Source organism: Nothobranchius furzeri, chromosome 18 (genome assembly GCF_043380555.1).
Source record: "Nothobranchius furzeri strain GRZ-AD chromosome 18, NfurGRZ-RIMD1, whole genome shotgun sequence".
Taxonomy (NCBI): domain Eukaryota; kingdom Metazoa; phylum Chordata; class Actinopteri; order Cyprinodontiformes; family Nothobranchiidae; genus Nothobranchius; species Nothobranchius furzeri.
Genome location: NC_091758.1, coordinates 36598112 through 36615575, shown reverse-complemented (window position 1 = coordinate 36615575; position 17464 = coordinate 36598112). Strand labels below are relative to the sequence as shown.

The 17464-nt window shown below is 46.4% G+C and overlaps 1 protein-coding gene across 6 annotated transcripts in view; it reads right to left on the bottom strand.

Annotated features, from left to right (window-relative positions):
• tiam2a (TIAM Rac1 associated GEF 2a) overlaps nt 1–17464 on the bottom strand; it is a 107850-nt gene that overhangs the window by 9103 nt on the left and 81283 nt on the right. For 4 of the 6 annotated variants that reach the window (XM_070546728.1, XM_070546731.1, XM_070546729.1 and 1 more), the window contains 8 exons: nt 14806–14982; nt 14346–14450; nt 14174–14252; nt 14004–14093; nt 13109–13327; nt 11648–11742; nt 1201–1434; nt 413–481 (listed from right to left, as the gene is read on the bottom strand). In XM_070546728.1, the coding sequence (XP_070402829.1) occupies nt 413–481; nt 1201–1434; nt 11648–11742; nt 13109–13327; nt 14004–14093; nt 14174–14252; nt 14346–14450; nt 14806–14982 (1068 nt within the window). Of the gene's footprint in view, nt 1–412; nt 482–1200; nt 1435–5030; nt 5290–7578; nt 8076–11647; nt 11743–13108; nt 13328–14003; nt 14094–14173; nt 14253–14345; nt 14451–14805; nt 14983–17464 lie in introns of those variants that run through there. The other 2 variants (XM_070546732.1, XM_070546733.1) reach the window with 2 other exon arrangements.

Genomic DNA, 17464 nt, shown 5'->3' with positions numbered 1-17464 from the left:
GCTGTTGAAGTGGCAATAAGGGAGATGGCTCAGCAGGGATCATCAACGGCTAATAAACACTCGATTCATTTTATGTTTCATTAAGAAGTCAGGATCTCAGAGAACACACCTCCGGTCCACATTCAGCCCTGGGCCCTACCATCTGCAGGGAGGGCCGGAGATGGCCCCTCGCACTTAACTAAAGTAGATGCACCGATTCTAGTCTTGTAGGCCAAAACCAATTGTTGTGCAGCTCTTTTCTGCAGATATTGGCCATTTCAGGTTTTGTCTCAGACATTTAAATACTCTTCACCAGTAAAGAAAAAAGTGTTAATCGCGTACAATCCTGGAAAAACCTTGTCCAATCGTCATGAACGTTCTTAATGATGAGAAATCGCACAGAGGTAGAGTATGAGGTAAGGGTGACACCTACCTCGTCTTGTGGAAGGAAGGTTTCGTTCTGCAGTGGTTTCAGGTAAATCTCAAACAAGCTATCCAGGTCCTAGAAGGAAATACATGTAAAAGGTCAGCCATTTGCACATCATTCCTTAGCAGCTCACCCTTTAAAACTTCTTTCATCATCAGATTTCTTCCTGTATAACCTCCATCTTTCCCTCTCTCCTCCCACAAATCACCTCATTTCCCTCTCTCGCCGGTATCGCCGCCGCCCGCTCCTTTAATGTGGCGGTAGCTTGTCTAAGTATCAGTGAGGATATTCTCATTAGCTTGATTAATGAGCATCGCCCCCCCGACCAACCCGGACGGTAGCGCGTGGACACAGATGGAAAGGCCTGCATGGAAACACTCTGGGAAGACGCTCGCTTTTCTCAATCACAACTCAATGGCAGGTTGAGGAAGAGGAGTGCTCAGTGAGGAAAACAGGAAAATAACGAAATTATCAGCAAAAACAAGTGTTTCATGTGGTTTTTAACCTGTGTGTGGTGGTGGTGGAGGGGGGAACTGTTAGAAAAAACATGGGGGCAGAAAATTGACGGCATGGGATGGAAATATGGTTAGACACTTCCTCAGTCAGAGGGAATGGGTCTAATGCTCACCACCCCTCTCCAGTGCCTTGCATCAAAAATGTCTTGTTAAATTTCAGGAAACGATAAGAGACTTGTTCCATCTCTTTAGAAAATGCTGTCAGGTTTGATCAAATATTCATCCTCGTCTCTCAGATTACATTCTTATATTACAGCTGTCAAAAGGTTGTGGACTCGCCTTCACGTAGGACTTCTCCGTGTCCACCAGCTCCTGGATGACCTTGCGCAGCCTCTCAGTGGCGCTCAAATGCTTGGGGCAAGGTCTGAGCAGCGTTCCATCTCTGGTTCCACCTGAGCCAAGTTCCCCTCCCCTCGTCGCGGACAGTTCCCTGATGTCGTCCATCACATCCCTGACTCCTGAGCTGGAGCCTTCATGGAAGGACTGGTAGAGGGTGCAGACCGCGTCCACGCTCTGTAGGGGGCGACAGAGAGGATAGTACTTTAAGATGTTGTACCTTACATAAATACATAAATCTTCCCACAGATCCAATAAAGCTTCTGATGATTTCAAAGCAGTAAAGAATCCTAATTGCGTAAATAACTGCCGAGCATGGTCGGTAATCCCTCTGGGTATTCTGAGAGCCGATAAAGATCAAGTTCACTGGTGTTTAATACATTTGCAGTGGTCTCTAGTATAGAAGAATGCCTTGTGAGTCAATTTATGTGGGGAGAAAGCTCTGGCACCTCTATTTCAGGAAGTAGAGTTGGCCAGGAGGGGAGCAGAACACTGCATGATTTGGAGTCTTACTTCCTGATATTCAGACATCGGGGGTGTTTCTCAATGCCAAGGCGCCTTGCTAACGAGGACACTGTCCTTCCTTGGTCAAAGAAAACGGTTAAATGGGACAGACTTGCATCACGTGACCGCGGCGGTCACGTAACGTCACGTGACACGAGAGAGAATGTGTTTTTAACTTGAAAATTGTCCCAGAAGTAGCTGCCGGCTTCTGATCTGCCGTCTTTTTGAAAATACCGCAGTGTATTGTGGGTAATTTTTGACCAAGGCTAGGCTACAAGACACCTCCCATGTATCCTCGCTCAGCTAGCTAAACGGCTAACAAACGGAGAACACACGCCTCGGTAGAACATGAACATTGAAACCGATTGGAACACGTCTTGGCGGCTCCTGATGACGTATCTCCTAGGCAACCGGGGCGGGGCCAAGACATCAAGGCAAGGTTTCTTGACACTGAGAAGCACCCCTTTGCTCTGATTGGCTAACAGTAACAGTTCTACCACTCTGCTACGCTGGTGTTGTATCTCCACAAATAACACAAGCCTGGCCAAAGCATGCTCTGCTCTCTCCTGAATGTTAAAGCAGCGTTCCCTGATGAACGAAGATGGGCGAGTCCATAAATGCTCATTTTCAGTGTGACGTAGATCCGACTGGCTTTTCTCATCCGAGCGTTTCCTTGTTTATTTTCTGTTGGGGTCTAATGCAGGAAATAGGGGTAGAAGACTATTTTCCTAGTGAACTTGGTCTTTAGGATTTATTTCTGTAGGATATGTTCATTGGCTTTGTAATAAAGATTTGCACATTTGAATACTAACCAGCAGACATTTTACTGTTTCAGATATGGTTAGAATGTTAAAAAAAACTCCCACAAAACCAGGATTTAGTCGTTTTTAGAGGTTTTGCTCCTTCACAGAAAAATTCTATTTAGTGTACTTGATAGGTAGGTGGAACCCCACTGGGAACGCCTCGTTTGCAGATGTTTGATCATCTGCATAACTTATTTCCTACACGCTTTAACTGCACAGCCTCAGGTAGGAAACTTGTGTGCTTAAGGCATCTTCTTGTAAAGTTTCGCCTGTGGCAGGGAAGATTTGACAGTCTGGTAGCACCTGTGGCACAAAAAAAAAAAACAATTAAAAGCTTTCTGCAATAAGGAGAAATCGTACATTATCCTCTGTTAGCAGCAGCTAACCCCAAAAATGTCTCATCTGATGAGCAAAACCCCTAATCTGTAGCAACATCCAACACCACGTTGGTCTGCGGGTGTGAAAGCTGTCAATTATGATGCGATTTCACAGCTAAAAATAGCCTCATGATGACCAGTCCCTCTTATTTCAAGTGACGGACATGACGTTGCATTATAATCATGCAGTCTCTAAAATCCAGCAGAGGTCGATAAGTGCGGGTAATCGCAGTTTCCAATCTGCTGCAGAGTGGTGGGACGGCCCTCATGCCAGCCAAAACAGCTGCTCAGCATTCTTTGCTCCCCCGATTTGTGTGTGTGTGTGTGTGTGTGTGTGTGATGCTCTTCAGAATATAGCACGAGCAAGCAGTCAAGACTCGCTCCCCCAGCCACAGTGTGTATAGCAACAGACGCGGATCGATGCGCCCTCCGCTCTGACGCTGCAGGCACCGAAGCGCATGCATGCACACGAAACGTGAGCGGTGTGCGAAAGCTTGTCTAAGTCGTTTAGTTCTATACCGAAGCGAGCTACCACCCATAATCCCCCACCGCTACCCACTCACAGGGAGTCCGCAGACCATCAAGGCTTCTGTTAATGAGCCAGCGACTCATCAGCTGGCTCATTACGGCGCGGTCACTCCAGAGATTTACCTCCCAGAGTCTGAATCTAGGCTGCGTGTCTCTGGGAATGAGAGAAGAAAAGGACCGACGGGGGGTGGGGGCGGTTCCTCTCCCTTTTCTTCATAAACGTCTGGGCTAAGCCTCTTTGGAGTGATCGACTGTCCGCATGAGCGCTACGCTGAGTTCTTTATACGTCGGCTGATAATTATGAAGGGACTTGATGTCCTCCCGGCGTGCCAGGGACAAAATGTCTTCATGCTCTGCAAAATGGACATACCTCAACACATTAATTAGCTCACACTGACAATCTCAATCAAGGGTACACCGCTAAACGACGGTTCATGCTGGTTTCCTTTTTGTAAATCCTGCAGCTGACAAACTTTCTCTGTGAAGCTCAGGAAGGCTGCCTGAGCCACCGGTGGTGGTGCTGCTGCACACAGCGGCAGTCAGCCCTCATTTACAGACACACACTGGGAAAACTCCCCCAGCAGGCAGGGGGGGGGGGATTGCCTGAAGGAAACAGGTTAAAGGATATCAGAGCAACAGAATTCATGCAACAGCCCTCTAGAGCAGGCTCGTAGAGACTGACAGCAGTCACGTCTCATTCTGCTCCTGACACCCAAAAGGGAGGATGGTTGTTTTATTTTTTTAAGTGTCTACCCCTTTTTTGCGTCAACTGCCAATCAAATGCAGAATTAATTCCAACACATTACTGCATCGTCACAACATAGACACACAACGTCATGCGATCATGGCGGAGCAACAGAACTGGAGAGCAAAAAGGGAAATTTGTGAACTGTTTGCTTGTTTATTAATGCACCTGCACTGCTGCCAGACAGGAGAAGCTGGGCAGAGAGAAAGGACACACTCGTGACTCAGAAGGCCGTCGTAACAATCCACCCAACGCAGCCTGACAGCCAGCCCAGATAACCGATTAGGAGCGAAGGATGTGAGCCAGCAGTGACGGAAGAGAAGCCTGGGAGAGCTGCGGAAAACAAGTGGATCCGACAGCACCGCTGAAAATTCCCGTTCAGGTTTTCTCCCTGATAGGTGTCGACTCCACATCACGTTTGTACCCTTGAGTCAGTTTAGAAAATAGTTCTTTACCCTTCTTTGTACGCTGTTACTTTGTCTTCTGTCTACATTCTGGCGACGCCTAGCAGGACTTCCTGTTTGATCTCGAATCCTCTGTCTGCACGCGTGCATGTTTGCTGTCAAAGTGAAGGGCTTTATTCCAAAATGCTTTTAAAGTTGAGTAAAATCGAATCACGCTGTCACTCCAAACAGATCAAAGGAGCTGCCGTCGCATACACGCTCAACCTACACGCCTGCGTTCATCTCTCACTGACATTAACCGTTTGAACGTTTAATCAACAGCTTCTGTTGAATCAACTCGCTTTCATGAGCACGGGCCCGATGACTTACTGTCTCACTCTTCAAAAGCGTTAAATAAGTGTCCATAAAGTACCTCTCCCAGTCTCCGGGTCACTATGAAGACCAGTCGGTAGAGGAGCCTCCATGCTGCCGCCGCGTGACGCTGAGTCCGTCGAGCCAGAGAGCAACCCTTCCTGCGCAGCTTGCTTCCCCTAAACTTCGGCATGACTCCACACTAATACATCTGAATGTACAGCTTGACCGTCTTGAATTTCCTTCTTAAAGAATCAGACATTCCCAACTTTCCCCTGCCTTCCCCTCCTAATTTGCAACCTTGGATAGGCCGGAAGCTTCGGCCTTAAGGACCAATTCTGCCTCTGATGGAGTTTGAGCCATCGATTCTCTATCCTTCCATCCTGAAGGCGTAAGCAGAGAAGAATCACTTCCTCCTGCCTTGTTTTGCACGCCGATCAGAGGAATAAATTCTGGCCACTTTGGGGGGAAATTAGCAGCTCTTGCATCAGCATCGCTCTTCCTCTGTCGCCACTCCTCGCTTCAATCGTCATTCCTCCTTTTGCGCCTCTAGATGACCTCTCCGCTGTGATTTCCAGAGAGCTGTATGGAAAGGCCGGGAGCTGTTTTGGTGTCCGGTCTCAATGGTACCAGCACAATGTAGAGTGTTCTGGCTTGTTACCTCTGCACACAGAGGAATGGCTGACTCAAAAATGGGAGGCTCCGAGTCAGAGGGGGTAACAAGGCAGGAATGTTAACTATGGCCATGCACAAGAATAAAACATCAGCATGTCACAGGAGTTCATCTGGGATTAACGGAGAAATTAAAAAAGGCCAAATAAGTAAAAGTGTGAATTAAAGCCACTTAAAGTTTCCATCAAATCCAAAAGTCCCAGAGACGACAGGTCTAGGAGAACCAAGTCATCCCTCCCAGTTCCTTCTGGGGAAACCAGAGAAGTTTCTAAGGTAGAATATTCCCTCTCTAGTGAGTTTTGGCTCTGATGTGGAGGAGTAGCGGCAGCTTCTCTTGGATCACAGATCTCCTCGCCCCAATTGTTAAGGGCCCAGGATTTAGTTATTTTGGTCACAGCATAAATCTCAGTCATAGATGAGGGTTAGAACATAGCTGGATCAATAAATCACCACCTTCTTATTCACAGGTGGAGAAGCACCCTCATTAAAGTCCCTTTCTGGAGGTACGAACTTACCCCAAATCTGAAGAGAGCACCGCTGACAACCACAAGCTTAGATTCTCGTCCAAACCTTCGAAATAACAGGAATTTCACAGCTTTAAAGCATTAAAAAGCTAAAATTCTGGCATCAACATGTAGCTAGGGCTTCCTCCTGAATGCCAAATGAGGTTATTACAGTTTATTGTTGACCTTTAACCTCTAGTAGCCACTGCTATGTTGTGTGTGGTATTTAAACAGCTATTTTCCTTCAACGCAGCAGATTATAAAAAGGTTTCAGCCTCTTTTTCCAATGAACATGCTGGAGACGAGAGCTCTTCCCCAAAAACAAACTCTTAGACTAGAGAAGCCTCGAATCGAACTACCAATTACCAGAAAACCTCACTTATCTCCTGAGCTTCAACCCCTTGGAGGGTGGGAGTTATTCACTTAACCCATTAGCGGCTTTAATGTGAAAAGTGATCAACAAATACAATAGTTTTACATTTTTAAAGGCAGAGAAGTAAAAACCCTATTTGAGTTTAGATCTCAGTACTTTTCTTCAGGGCACCGATGCTTATAGGATTGGGTTGGGGGTCCGTTTTAAGAGCTGCGAGTCATTATGTGCAGAACTTTTTTTTTTTTGGTGCTGCAATGAAACGCTGCTCAAAATCAAAGGAAAAGGCGTACGCTTCACCCACATGAGCTCCATCTTTGCTGCAATAAACAAACAAATGTGGGGAGGGAGAGGATAAAAAAGACGGGATGAAATACGGGCGTGCCCCTGGGGGCTGCTTTCACCCATCCCTCACAGAAAACAGCCTCGTCATGACACGGTGAGGCCGAGAGAGAAAGAGCAGCCACCCAGTGATTCATGCGCCATCGTAGCGGGCTATGGTGCCACCACGCCATCCTTTCAAAGCCCAATAAAAGACAACACAGTCTCATAAATCAAACAGAGCAGGTGGGGGGTCCCGTTGCGCTCCACTCAAACCCATTTATGCCTTTTATTATTCATCGTTAACAAATATTATTCTGCTAACTCTCGGGGGACTTGGGGAGAGGGGTGTGTTTTAATAATGAAGCCCGCTTCAGCTTAAAGCACCTATTCTACCGAGTCCCCCCGGCTATTCAGATCCACTTCACTGCATGGCTGCTGCTACAAAGGCAAAGAAGCGCCACCATTATTCTCTTCTCTCACGCCAAGGCACCTAAAATAAATACAAGTTTATTCAAGAAGACTTTTAGATGAAGGATCCGGACTTCTTTCCTTCCGAGGGAAACGCTGACTATGAGTTTGTGGTGTGCATCAACCTTCTGACAAACCAGCGCTGGAGATATTTTTACCACAATCCCACAGATGTTTGTGGGATTTGTTAGAAAGTTAGCAGCGGAGGTGTGAATTCTTACAGTATCAGCTCTCGGTGAATTCCTCCCACAAGCACAACGGCCCATAATTACCATCCGTTTGTCCCCTTTGGCGCCTCTCTGGCAGGACAGGCAGGCCGTCACCTCCTCAGTCAGGCAGGACAGCTCGTCTTTAAGCAGTCGTCCTAAGCTGAGCAGCGCAGATCCTAAAAAAAGGTCTGCCTGCTCTGCTTCAGAGCCGCACGTCCAGAACCAGCACATGGCTAGCAGGGAGCACAGCGCGTGGGCTGGAGACCGGTCGTGCAGAAAAAGCTCGGCTAAGGTGGTGAGGTAGAGGCATTCCCGGGGGTCTTCATCGCTCCTCGTCGGGGCCGTTGCAGTTCCAGCCGCCCCCGATGAGGTCATCCCGAGCGAGGTGGTATCATGGCTTCCGTTTGGTGCTGATCTAACTTGTTTACACTGAAGTGGACTGACCAAAGGAGGCTCGTTAACTGAGCCGCCAGCGGTAAGCCCAGATTAATAGGCTCCTTATGGCCAGATGGCAACTGATGGGCTTAGTCATAACACACACACACACACACACACACACACACACACACACACACACACACACACACACACACACACACACACACGGAAGTCAGGTACAGGAGATTGTCTAAATTTTGGAGCTGGAAGGGAGACTAGATGACGCGTCTCTGTCTGAAATCTGGGAGTTGATAAAAATGGAGGAACTGCTTTTACATGCAAACATATGTAAAGGGTCTGAAAACACCTCGGACGTGCTCGTCCAGCAGAAACGCTGAAATCATATGAATGCACGCAGGTTTGATGGCATTATTACCCAGAAACAAAATCGGAACATCAATGCATCAAACTGAATTTCTCCAGACGGAGCGCGGCTCCACTTCTAGCTTCCATCATAAACCCAGTTAAAGGCTCTTAATGGAACGTCTGGTCTGGATGGATGCAAAGAGGCTTAATATGTCTGCTCGCTGTTTAACCTTTGCTTAAGGAAGACAAGAGCATAAACTTTGGTGGTGGCCAATAACTCAAAAGGTGAAAACTAAATTATTCAGGTACTTTTCTGCTGATTTCATTGCTCATGATTTGTTCAAAATGGTCATTTTCGGCAAACTTTGTTGAGGTTTTGTTTGTTTTGGGTTCCTCTGCTGCCATCTCGAACAGTTTGCCTTTTCTTAGCAGTCATGTCGGAGACGCTTCATCCATCTACTCAACAAAAAGACCTAGAAACTAGGGTTAGACCGACACATCAGGCCGATATTTACCTGCGTTTACATATCACATCGGCCGATAACCTCTTCAGTAGAGCCAATTTAAAGTCAGGCACGTCGATTTATATTTGAATTCCTGAAAAACATCTGCTTCATAGATTCTCATAAACATTATTGTCAACTGACACTTCTTTTTATCGATATATTTTCTATTTATTACTTAGTTTACTGATACGTTTGATTAACTTTGGTTTAATAATATCAATAATATTAATATTTGATTTCAATATGAAGCAGTGCAGAAAAATAAGAAAACATTCAGTTCAGAAAGGTTGTGCATCAACTGTCATTAGTGACATTTTAGCGTGAAAATAAAGCAGAAAATGTCTAATTATAGACCGTTAACATCAGCAGCACATTATCGCCACCGGCTGTTCATAAACATCGGTATCGGCCGTAGAAAAGCCACATCGGCAGGCTTCTTAGCGGAAACCTTGGTTTTGTTTTTAGGAAAGGACTTCTACATTAGACGTGTCCACTTCGTTTTCTTGTCCCTCCAAACCAGATTCACTTAGTTTAATATATCAGGCAACATAAAACGCAGTTATTCCCACAGGAAAAACTAGAAGGAGCAAAAATAATCTATGTTTTGGGTTTAAAATAAAGATGTAAACAAATATTCAGTAATCAGATAAAATCCCAGAAGCCTTAAACCATCAAATCTCATAGAAATTACTGCTGTTTTAATTTTGCCTGTAAGCACAGTTCCACTCTCTATCCACGTCAGATCGCTTTAGTCTGAGCGCTCTCGTGGGAGTCATCCGCGACCGCTTCAGATGACATCTGCAATCGATTGGTTAAGCTCATAACAGAAGCACGGCGTTGTGTAAACCGTCTGCTGATTCTGTCTGCAGCCAAATATTTTATTAAGGAAAACTCAAAATGTAAATCAGAATCCAGATGGAAAACAACAACATCACCCAAAACAGAAAACAAACGACTGATTTTCAATTAAGCAACTAATAAAATGTGACAGAGAGCTGGAAACTCGTTCCTCCTTCATCCATCTCCGTCGACTTTCACAACAACGCGGGCATGCGTGAGCCTACCTGCTGATACTGGACTGATTCTCTACCTGGTGACTCAATTCCTCCCTCCTCACCCTGGAGAATCAGCTGAAGGCTGCGATGTGATTAAATCCAGCAACAAAAAGGTAATTTACCAGCACCAATATATTAGGCTGCGCTTTAGCTTTGGATTTTCAACATTCCCTTCGCAGTGGCTCACTCCTACTGATGAAAAAGGTGACATTTGTCTTTTCCTTTGTGTCTCGTGTGCACATGGCCGCCTTCCAGCACACACACGTAACGCACAGCAACGGTCAGTTTTTAGGCACGGTTTGACCGTCCAACATCTGGTCAAAAAGGAGACACGAGACTGCACGTGTTCCCTTTAAATCAGCCAGCCTTCATCCCCTCAGCTGGAGCTCAGAGCCTGCAGCTCTGACAGAGGTAATGAAATCATAACAATAACATTCTCTCCAAGGTCACTCACAGAGCACCCTTTATCTAAGACTCCTTGCTTCACAGAAGAAAGAAGATTTAAAATCAAAAGATGAACTTCCACAACTAATAGTCAAATAATCATTAAGTGAACATTTGTTTATTGCTACTTACAAAAAAAGTAACTAAGTAGTTATTTTTCTTGGTAATTAGTTACTTTTATAATCTCGTAACTCAGTAACTGAGTTACTTTTTTGACAAAGTAATTAGTAACTATAACTAATTACTTTTGAAAAGTAACTTTCCCAACACTGATAAAGACCAAGCAGGGGGATATTCTATATTCAGATAGAGTATCACAGCTTATTGGCCATAAGCAGAGGTAAAATATAGATTGAGCTCATAAACACTCAGTTTCCCAAACCCTACACACACATCTATTCCAGTCATTCCTGGAGTAAAAACATAATCTGCAGGAAGCTGAGCAGCAGTGGTGGTGCAGTGCAGTGGGACCGACTCGTGTCTCTGGGTAAACAAAAGGAATAAAGCCCGAGTAGACTGAAGAGGAGACTTGTTTTTTCTAATCCACCTCCAGGCCTGACCTCAGGTCCAATACTGCACGGCATCTTCTGCAGGCAAATAGATCTACAGGCGATGCCGACCGAATATTCCGCCGGAATCTTTTGTTTTTCTTACCTGGATGAATATGAACCTGTTTGTTTTTTCGTGTTTCCACGTTACACCATGAGCGAATTAGTCGACAACTGTACACAGCTTTGAAGATGGAATATTAGGTAAACAAGTTTGAACATTCTTCAGATTGTAGGCACCGAGCCATGTCATCACCACTTTAGGGACCACACACACACACACACACACTCATCAGCGCTCTCCATAAACCCATTCTCACATAGAAGTAGAAGTATTCCCAAAAGGGGTCGGTTTACCCCCCCCCCCCCCATTAAAAAGAGCAGATATTTAACAGCTGAAAGGCCACGAGCCGTTAGCTTTTGTTTACTGGAGAAGAGATGTTCCTGTAAAGCGATTTGAAATAAAAAGACAAAAAACAAACTCGAAAGTTTCAATTATTTGATATAAATAAAAACTCTTCACAGGCTTTCCACGTGACTCATGTTTGCTGGAGGCAGAGCAACACGAGTGCCACACTCCGTCCGCTTCCCGGCTCTGTGACAGTAATAAGCTGTGTTTATACCGGCGGCTATCCTAATTATGGTAATGCTACGGATTGGTGCCAGTCTGCTTCCTGACAGCCTCGCAGCTGCCGCCCGAGTGGGCACAGGGCTCACGCAACACTGTTCCTGGTTTTCCTTCTCCCCTACACACACACACACACACACACACACAAACCTGGAAGGACAGGCAGGTGCAGCGTGTGGATGGAGAACACTGGTTCTTTACTCCTACCTTGCTGTGCTGAACGAGCCGGTGTGCACAGTGGGAGTGATCGTTCTCTGGTCCTACGCACCGGGCCTCTCCGCTGTCGGCTGCAGCAAACACGTCTGGAGAAACGGGGCAGGAGGAAGGGAGTCAGAGCAGCTATTCTTATTTTTCCAACTAAGAAAACACAAACTTTTCAAAAACTAACGCAGGCATCTGAAAGTTAAAGCACAAGGTCATTCGCTTATGTCAGTGTGGCAGTTCTAGTTAATGAAAAGATTTTTTTTATATTCTCTTAGATATCCATGCCTGTTTCCATAGTAACACACGTTACAGAATGATATAATCAGGAAGCCTGAGTATTTAAATCTGAGTCCCAAGGACAAAGTCTCCTGCGTGTTATTTATCTTTGTCGTCTGGAAGGTCGGCCAAAATCACCACAGGAAATAAAAACACCTCACACGGATTTGAAAGCTCACATTTTCTAATTGCTCTCAAAACACTTAAAGGTGACAGAGCGCTTCCTCCTAAGAAAAGGCGGGAGAAAAAAGGTTTTTGGGGTTTTCTGTCAGAAGTCTCCATTCTTCTTCTCCGGCTTGGAAGCAAGTGCCCTCTAGGGATGAAGCAGAGAACTGCAGGTGCTTTGATCCGCCAGTAATGAGACCTTCAAGTCATTAATCCCTTTGTGCTTAATTATGTCTGAAGAGCAGGAAACAGTAATGAATTGCTATAATTAAGATGACACTTAACACTTTCTCTGAAACAGACTCTTTTTGTTTTTGTTGCAGTAAAACAGGCTCTGTGGATTCAGACCGTGGTAGAGCAGCAGCACTAACCCGTTAGATTTCTCTTTAAAACACCCTCCACCGCTCCCCGACTTCTCAAACACACAAACTCCTGACTAAATGTAAAGTTCTCTTCTTCTAATGTGGGGCTTTAAAAGCAATCGACTCGTCTACCAGCTAGAATGGCTGGAGTGTTCGGTGCCACGTGGGCGGCCTTGCCGTCACCTTGCATCCACAGAGAGGTTAAACCGAGCCGAATGACCCTCCTTTCGTGTCAGACTTGTTAAATTTCATCCGATCTTTATCTTTCTGCTGTTTCATCGGGTTTTTGTTCACCATGAAACAAACGGTAACTTCTGGGGAAGTGACGATGTTGACAAAAACAGGAGTCTGGCGGCTGTCTTGTGATGGAAGCGCCCATCTCAGTGGTTCACGTTGAGACGCAGACCGTGAAGTTTCTGCTTTATCATCCGTGCTGCACAGAGCAGCCAACAAATACGCTTACATCAATCGTGAAAGACGAGTGACTGATAAAAGTGAAGAAATGGAAAACGACGATGCGCGTTTGAGATGTGGTTTCAGGATTTGTGAAAGTAAAACGATCGACATCTTCACAAAACAAACTAGGGTCCCACTTTGGTTTGAAAACATAAATCCATCTGGAGCATCTTCAGGTAAACCTTCTGAATGTGTAACAACTCACCTGATGAGGACTTGGCTCGGTGGTGTTTGCTACGAAACTCCTGGCTGTGATCGGATGAAGGGATCAGACGGTCCGACGTCGGAGCTGACGGGACACAACCGTCCCGTCTCAGCCTCAGGTGCAGGGTGTGTTCAGCAAACAGAGTCTGGATCAACGTCAGGTCCAAAGTGGACACACAACGGCCGTTCAGCACCAGGATCTCATCTCCCGGACGCAGACCTGAACGCACACGGAGGAGATTCAGCACCTGCATGACACTGTAACTGGCACGTTTAACCCCGGGTTTCCACGGGAGCCGTCAGCAGCACGTCTTGCTCGCGTAAACTGCTGCTTGGCCCTTCCCACGAGACGCGAAGCAGCAGGGGAGCAGCTGTCACCGACCGAGCACGAATTCACACGAGTGACTTCGTCAGTAAACACAACAACAAGCAGGACAAAACTACAACATGGTTTGTGTTTTATGTTCTGTCCGTTTTATAATCGCCAATACGGACCTGAAAAACAAAGGAGACTGCTAGCTAGGCGATAACTTCTCACAGGGCCGCACAGTTAGTAACTTTTTTTAAAGTAAAGCAACCGGAAGGCAGTACTTTCTTTATTCTGAACATCTCGGGAGCTTCTCTCCATTTCCGCGTCCGATTTCCTGTCTTTCCTTCCCCAAAAATGTCGAACTTGACCCGTTTCAGAGGCGTCGCGCGTAGAAAATAGAACCGGCGCGTAAAGGCCGCGACATGCTGCTCCTGAGACGCGGCCGACTCGCGCTGCTGACGGCTCCAGTGGAAAAGGTTCTGTTGACCACAGCGGTTTCTATCAGCAGCTATGACGTGCTGCTGCAGTAACGTGCTGCTGACGGCTCCTGTGGAAAGCCGGGGTAAGGGTTAGAGAGGACAACCACCTTCATTAAAGGCCGATCCTTCAGGGAGAACTTCACTGACAAAAATCCTGCTGTTCTTCTGGTTGTCGATGTGTCCCGTCACTGCAAATCCTGGCATGAAAACGGGAGCTCTTATGAGTACAGCTGCAGTCACACATGGGGATCTTTGTGTTCTTGTATGCGTGACTCACCAAAGTCGGTAGTGCTGCTTGGTCTCCTCATGTGCAGTGTGAACACATTAGCCGGAACCACCTCCAGCTGATCACCGACCTGCGGGGCGATGTGAAGCGAATCGATACACAGTGAAGTAAAGACGAGATCATAAAAAGCGCTGGAGGGATTGTGAACATTCGTCCTCCGTACCACATCGCAGAGGAGCTCGCCGGGAGCCACGAATCGGACCTCCACGTCCCGTCCCGCCCGCCACTGCAGTCGGAGGCCGTGCAAGGCCGGGTCCAGCTGCTTCACCTGTTTACACAAGGAGCCACTTAGTGTTCAGTTGCCCATATCCACAGAACGATGTGACATTTTTCATGCACCGACGAGCTTGCTGCTGTGCAGGCGAGGTGTGAATTATTTACAGACTCTTCACGTGGTGCAAAGATTCAACCTTAAGGGATAGCATGCATGTTTGCATCAGATGAAAGGATTTATGACATCTCTGCGTAATGCAACTGAGTCGATACTAAAGAGGTCAAAGAAATCCTAATTCTACACATGACGATAGCTGAAATGGCATCACTGCTTCAGTTCCCCTTTTTCCTTGCATCAGCTGTCAGAAATATCATCACTGTGGTGAAATGTCATTTCCTTGAAATCCAACCTTGCAAGCTGCACAGAGAAGGTCTGCAGCTGTCTGGTCTCTTCTGGTGGGAACTTGGACCGTCAGGCCGTCTGGCATGTAAACACTCATCAGCCTGTCTGTGGCCCCACTGAGGTTCTCCCAAATACCCCCATCAGGGGGCGACATGGAGTAGATGCTGGTCAGTATGTTCAGCCTCTAAAGGAAGGTGAAGGAATGATAGAGAGAAGTGGATGAGTAGTGGTAGATAAGTGTGTGTGTGTGTGTGTGTGTGTGTGTGTGTGTGTGTGTGTGTGTGTGTGTGTGTGTGTGTGTGTGTGTGTGTGTGTGTGTGTGAGGAAGGAGGTAAACAGAGGAGGGAGGGTGAGCCGAGCACCATAACACACAAATCAATACGGTTCCATTAGTTTAAATGCTTGGCTCCGGATCAAGCAGCGGAGCAAAGATGTCATACAATTAGCCTTTCAGAAATTCATTTGGCAACACAGACGGCGGTAGCTCCTCGTTATAATGACCGTGTACACAAGATGATTGTCAAGGGCCGGCGGATTGGTCTAGACCGGTCCTCCTGCGACGCGGAGGGAAGATTTATCTCCAAACTTTCCTGGAGGTAATTACGTGTTGCATTATTCGTGGCATTAGCAGTGAAGTTCGAGTTGACTTTAAGGTGGGGGCCGGCCCACCGTTCAGCCTCACCAGCCATTTGAGGCTTTTGGTTGCGACTCCGTGTCTCTGGAGGGGGAAACGCAGAGGGAGGCGCCACCGCGCAGCTCAAAACCACAATTATTAAGGCCATAGATCATAAGGAAAGGCTCCATCTCTCCAAATGTAACAACCATATCCGGTTAAAACGGAGACGCGGGACCAAGCGGGGCAACTGGAAATATTTCTAATGCGTTGTGGGACTGTAACACGGGGCATTGGAGGCTTTCCATCTGATGTGTTTGAGTTTTTCTGTTTATGTCAAGCTGGCTGCCTGTTGTTGATGAATCACCTCATGAAGTAAAAGGGCCTTTTGCCCTGCCAGACAAACAGCCTCAAGGGACAAGCTGGAGTCTGACTCAGAGCCTTGCTTCGTTCACAAACACGAGCCGCAGAAACAAAAAACAACCACTTTGTTTTCTTTCTTAATTAATTTGGGAGTTTTGGCATAAATAAAAGCCACTAATGTTCTTAAGACAACACCCCCGCCCCGTCACCTGTTGCAAAGAAAGAACACAAGCAGGCCTGTTGAAACCCACTTCTGCCTGCACCGAAATAGGAACAAACATGTCGTCATGGCAACAACCTCATCTGTGTCCAGGCGATACGAACGCTCAACGGAAAGTCAAAAATCTGGTTTCCCGCTGACTAACACTGGACACTCATTCATGGTTAGGGAGCGGTCGCCCGTTCCAGCGACGTTTGCCAAGTCTGAGGCGGAGGCTCGTGCTGGGCTTCAAAACGTGCCCTGTGTGGTCAGTGCACACTGTTTATGTTTGAACTTTGCCAAATAGTTGAAGACTTCAGAGTTTCGCTTCAAGTCTGGAGATCAACTCAGTCTGCCCATCCAGATGCTGCCCCAAAACACATCTTCTGTCACCGTTAGCAACACAAATATTACAGCACTATAGGCCAACCACAAAGGAGCTAAAGCTGTCATTTCCTTCTTCTTCATCTATTAAAAAGTGTTACCCCTCATTTCCGTTAAGCTCCACCCAAAGGTGATGTTTCCACTCCTGTAACGGTGTTCTGCTCAGCCACTTGGGCGGGTTTCTGTCCCTCCCCTGTCCCGGATCTTAGATTTAAAACAGGTTTGTATTCTGATTTAGTGGATCGTGCTGGGAGGGCGTGACAAAGAGGGTCGGTAAGTCGAGAGTGACCGGGTGCTGCTCAAGAGCCAAGACGGTCATTTAAAGATGGTCTCTGGTTGCAACCAGCAGTATGGTGTCCAGTCTAGGACTTCCTCAGGTCTCAGGAAAACTTCTTCAGACTCAGAAGGCAACCTTCCGTTATCAGGAAAAAGGATGCCAAACGGAGAATCAAATAGAAGTAGTCAGGTGGAAAAGCATCAGAACTAAAATGTTGTTTATTTATTTCCATGAGTTGATTCAAAATGCTGCATCGAGACTTCTCACATGACCTCCTAAGTGTTCCCATGCCACACCTCCATCCATCCAGCTTCACTGGCTTCCCATCCACTCCAGAGCACATTATAAACTCTTGCTTCTGACATATAGAGCCTAGGGCTGGGCAATATATTGAAAATGTATCGTTATCAAAATTTCTGACTGTTGGAGATAATTTTCTCATGTCAATAAATTTGATAATAAAGAATGAACAGGTGTGTGTAGGTTGGCAACATTCATGTCCCTTTAAGAAGCTGAACCACCTTGAGTCATAATGTAATACATGCAACAGCCCCATCTAGTGGACAACTTTTTTCTGTACATACCCGTAGTTATCGTCCATTTATCGTCATCGAGGTGAAATCCTCAATTTATCGTGATATTGATTTTAGGCCGTATCGCCCAGCCCTAAGAGCCCTAAATGATCAAACCCCTAGGAATGCTGCAGACCTCTGGAACCGCGGGATCGGGCCTTTTTGTTGAACCTCACATTAGACTGAGAACTAAAGCCCAGCATTTGCTCCTGTTCTCTGGAGGGAAAAGCCTTTCATCTCAATCTTTCATTCTAAAAC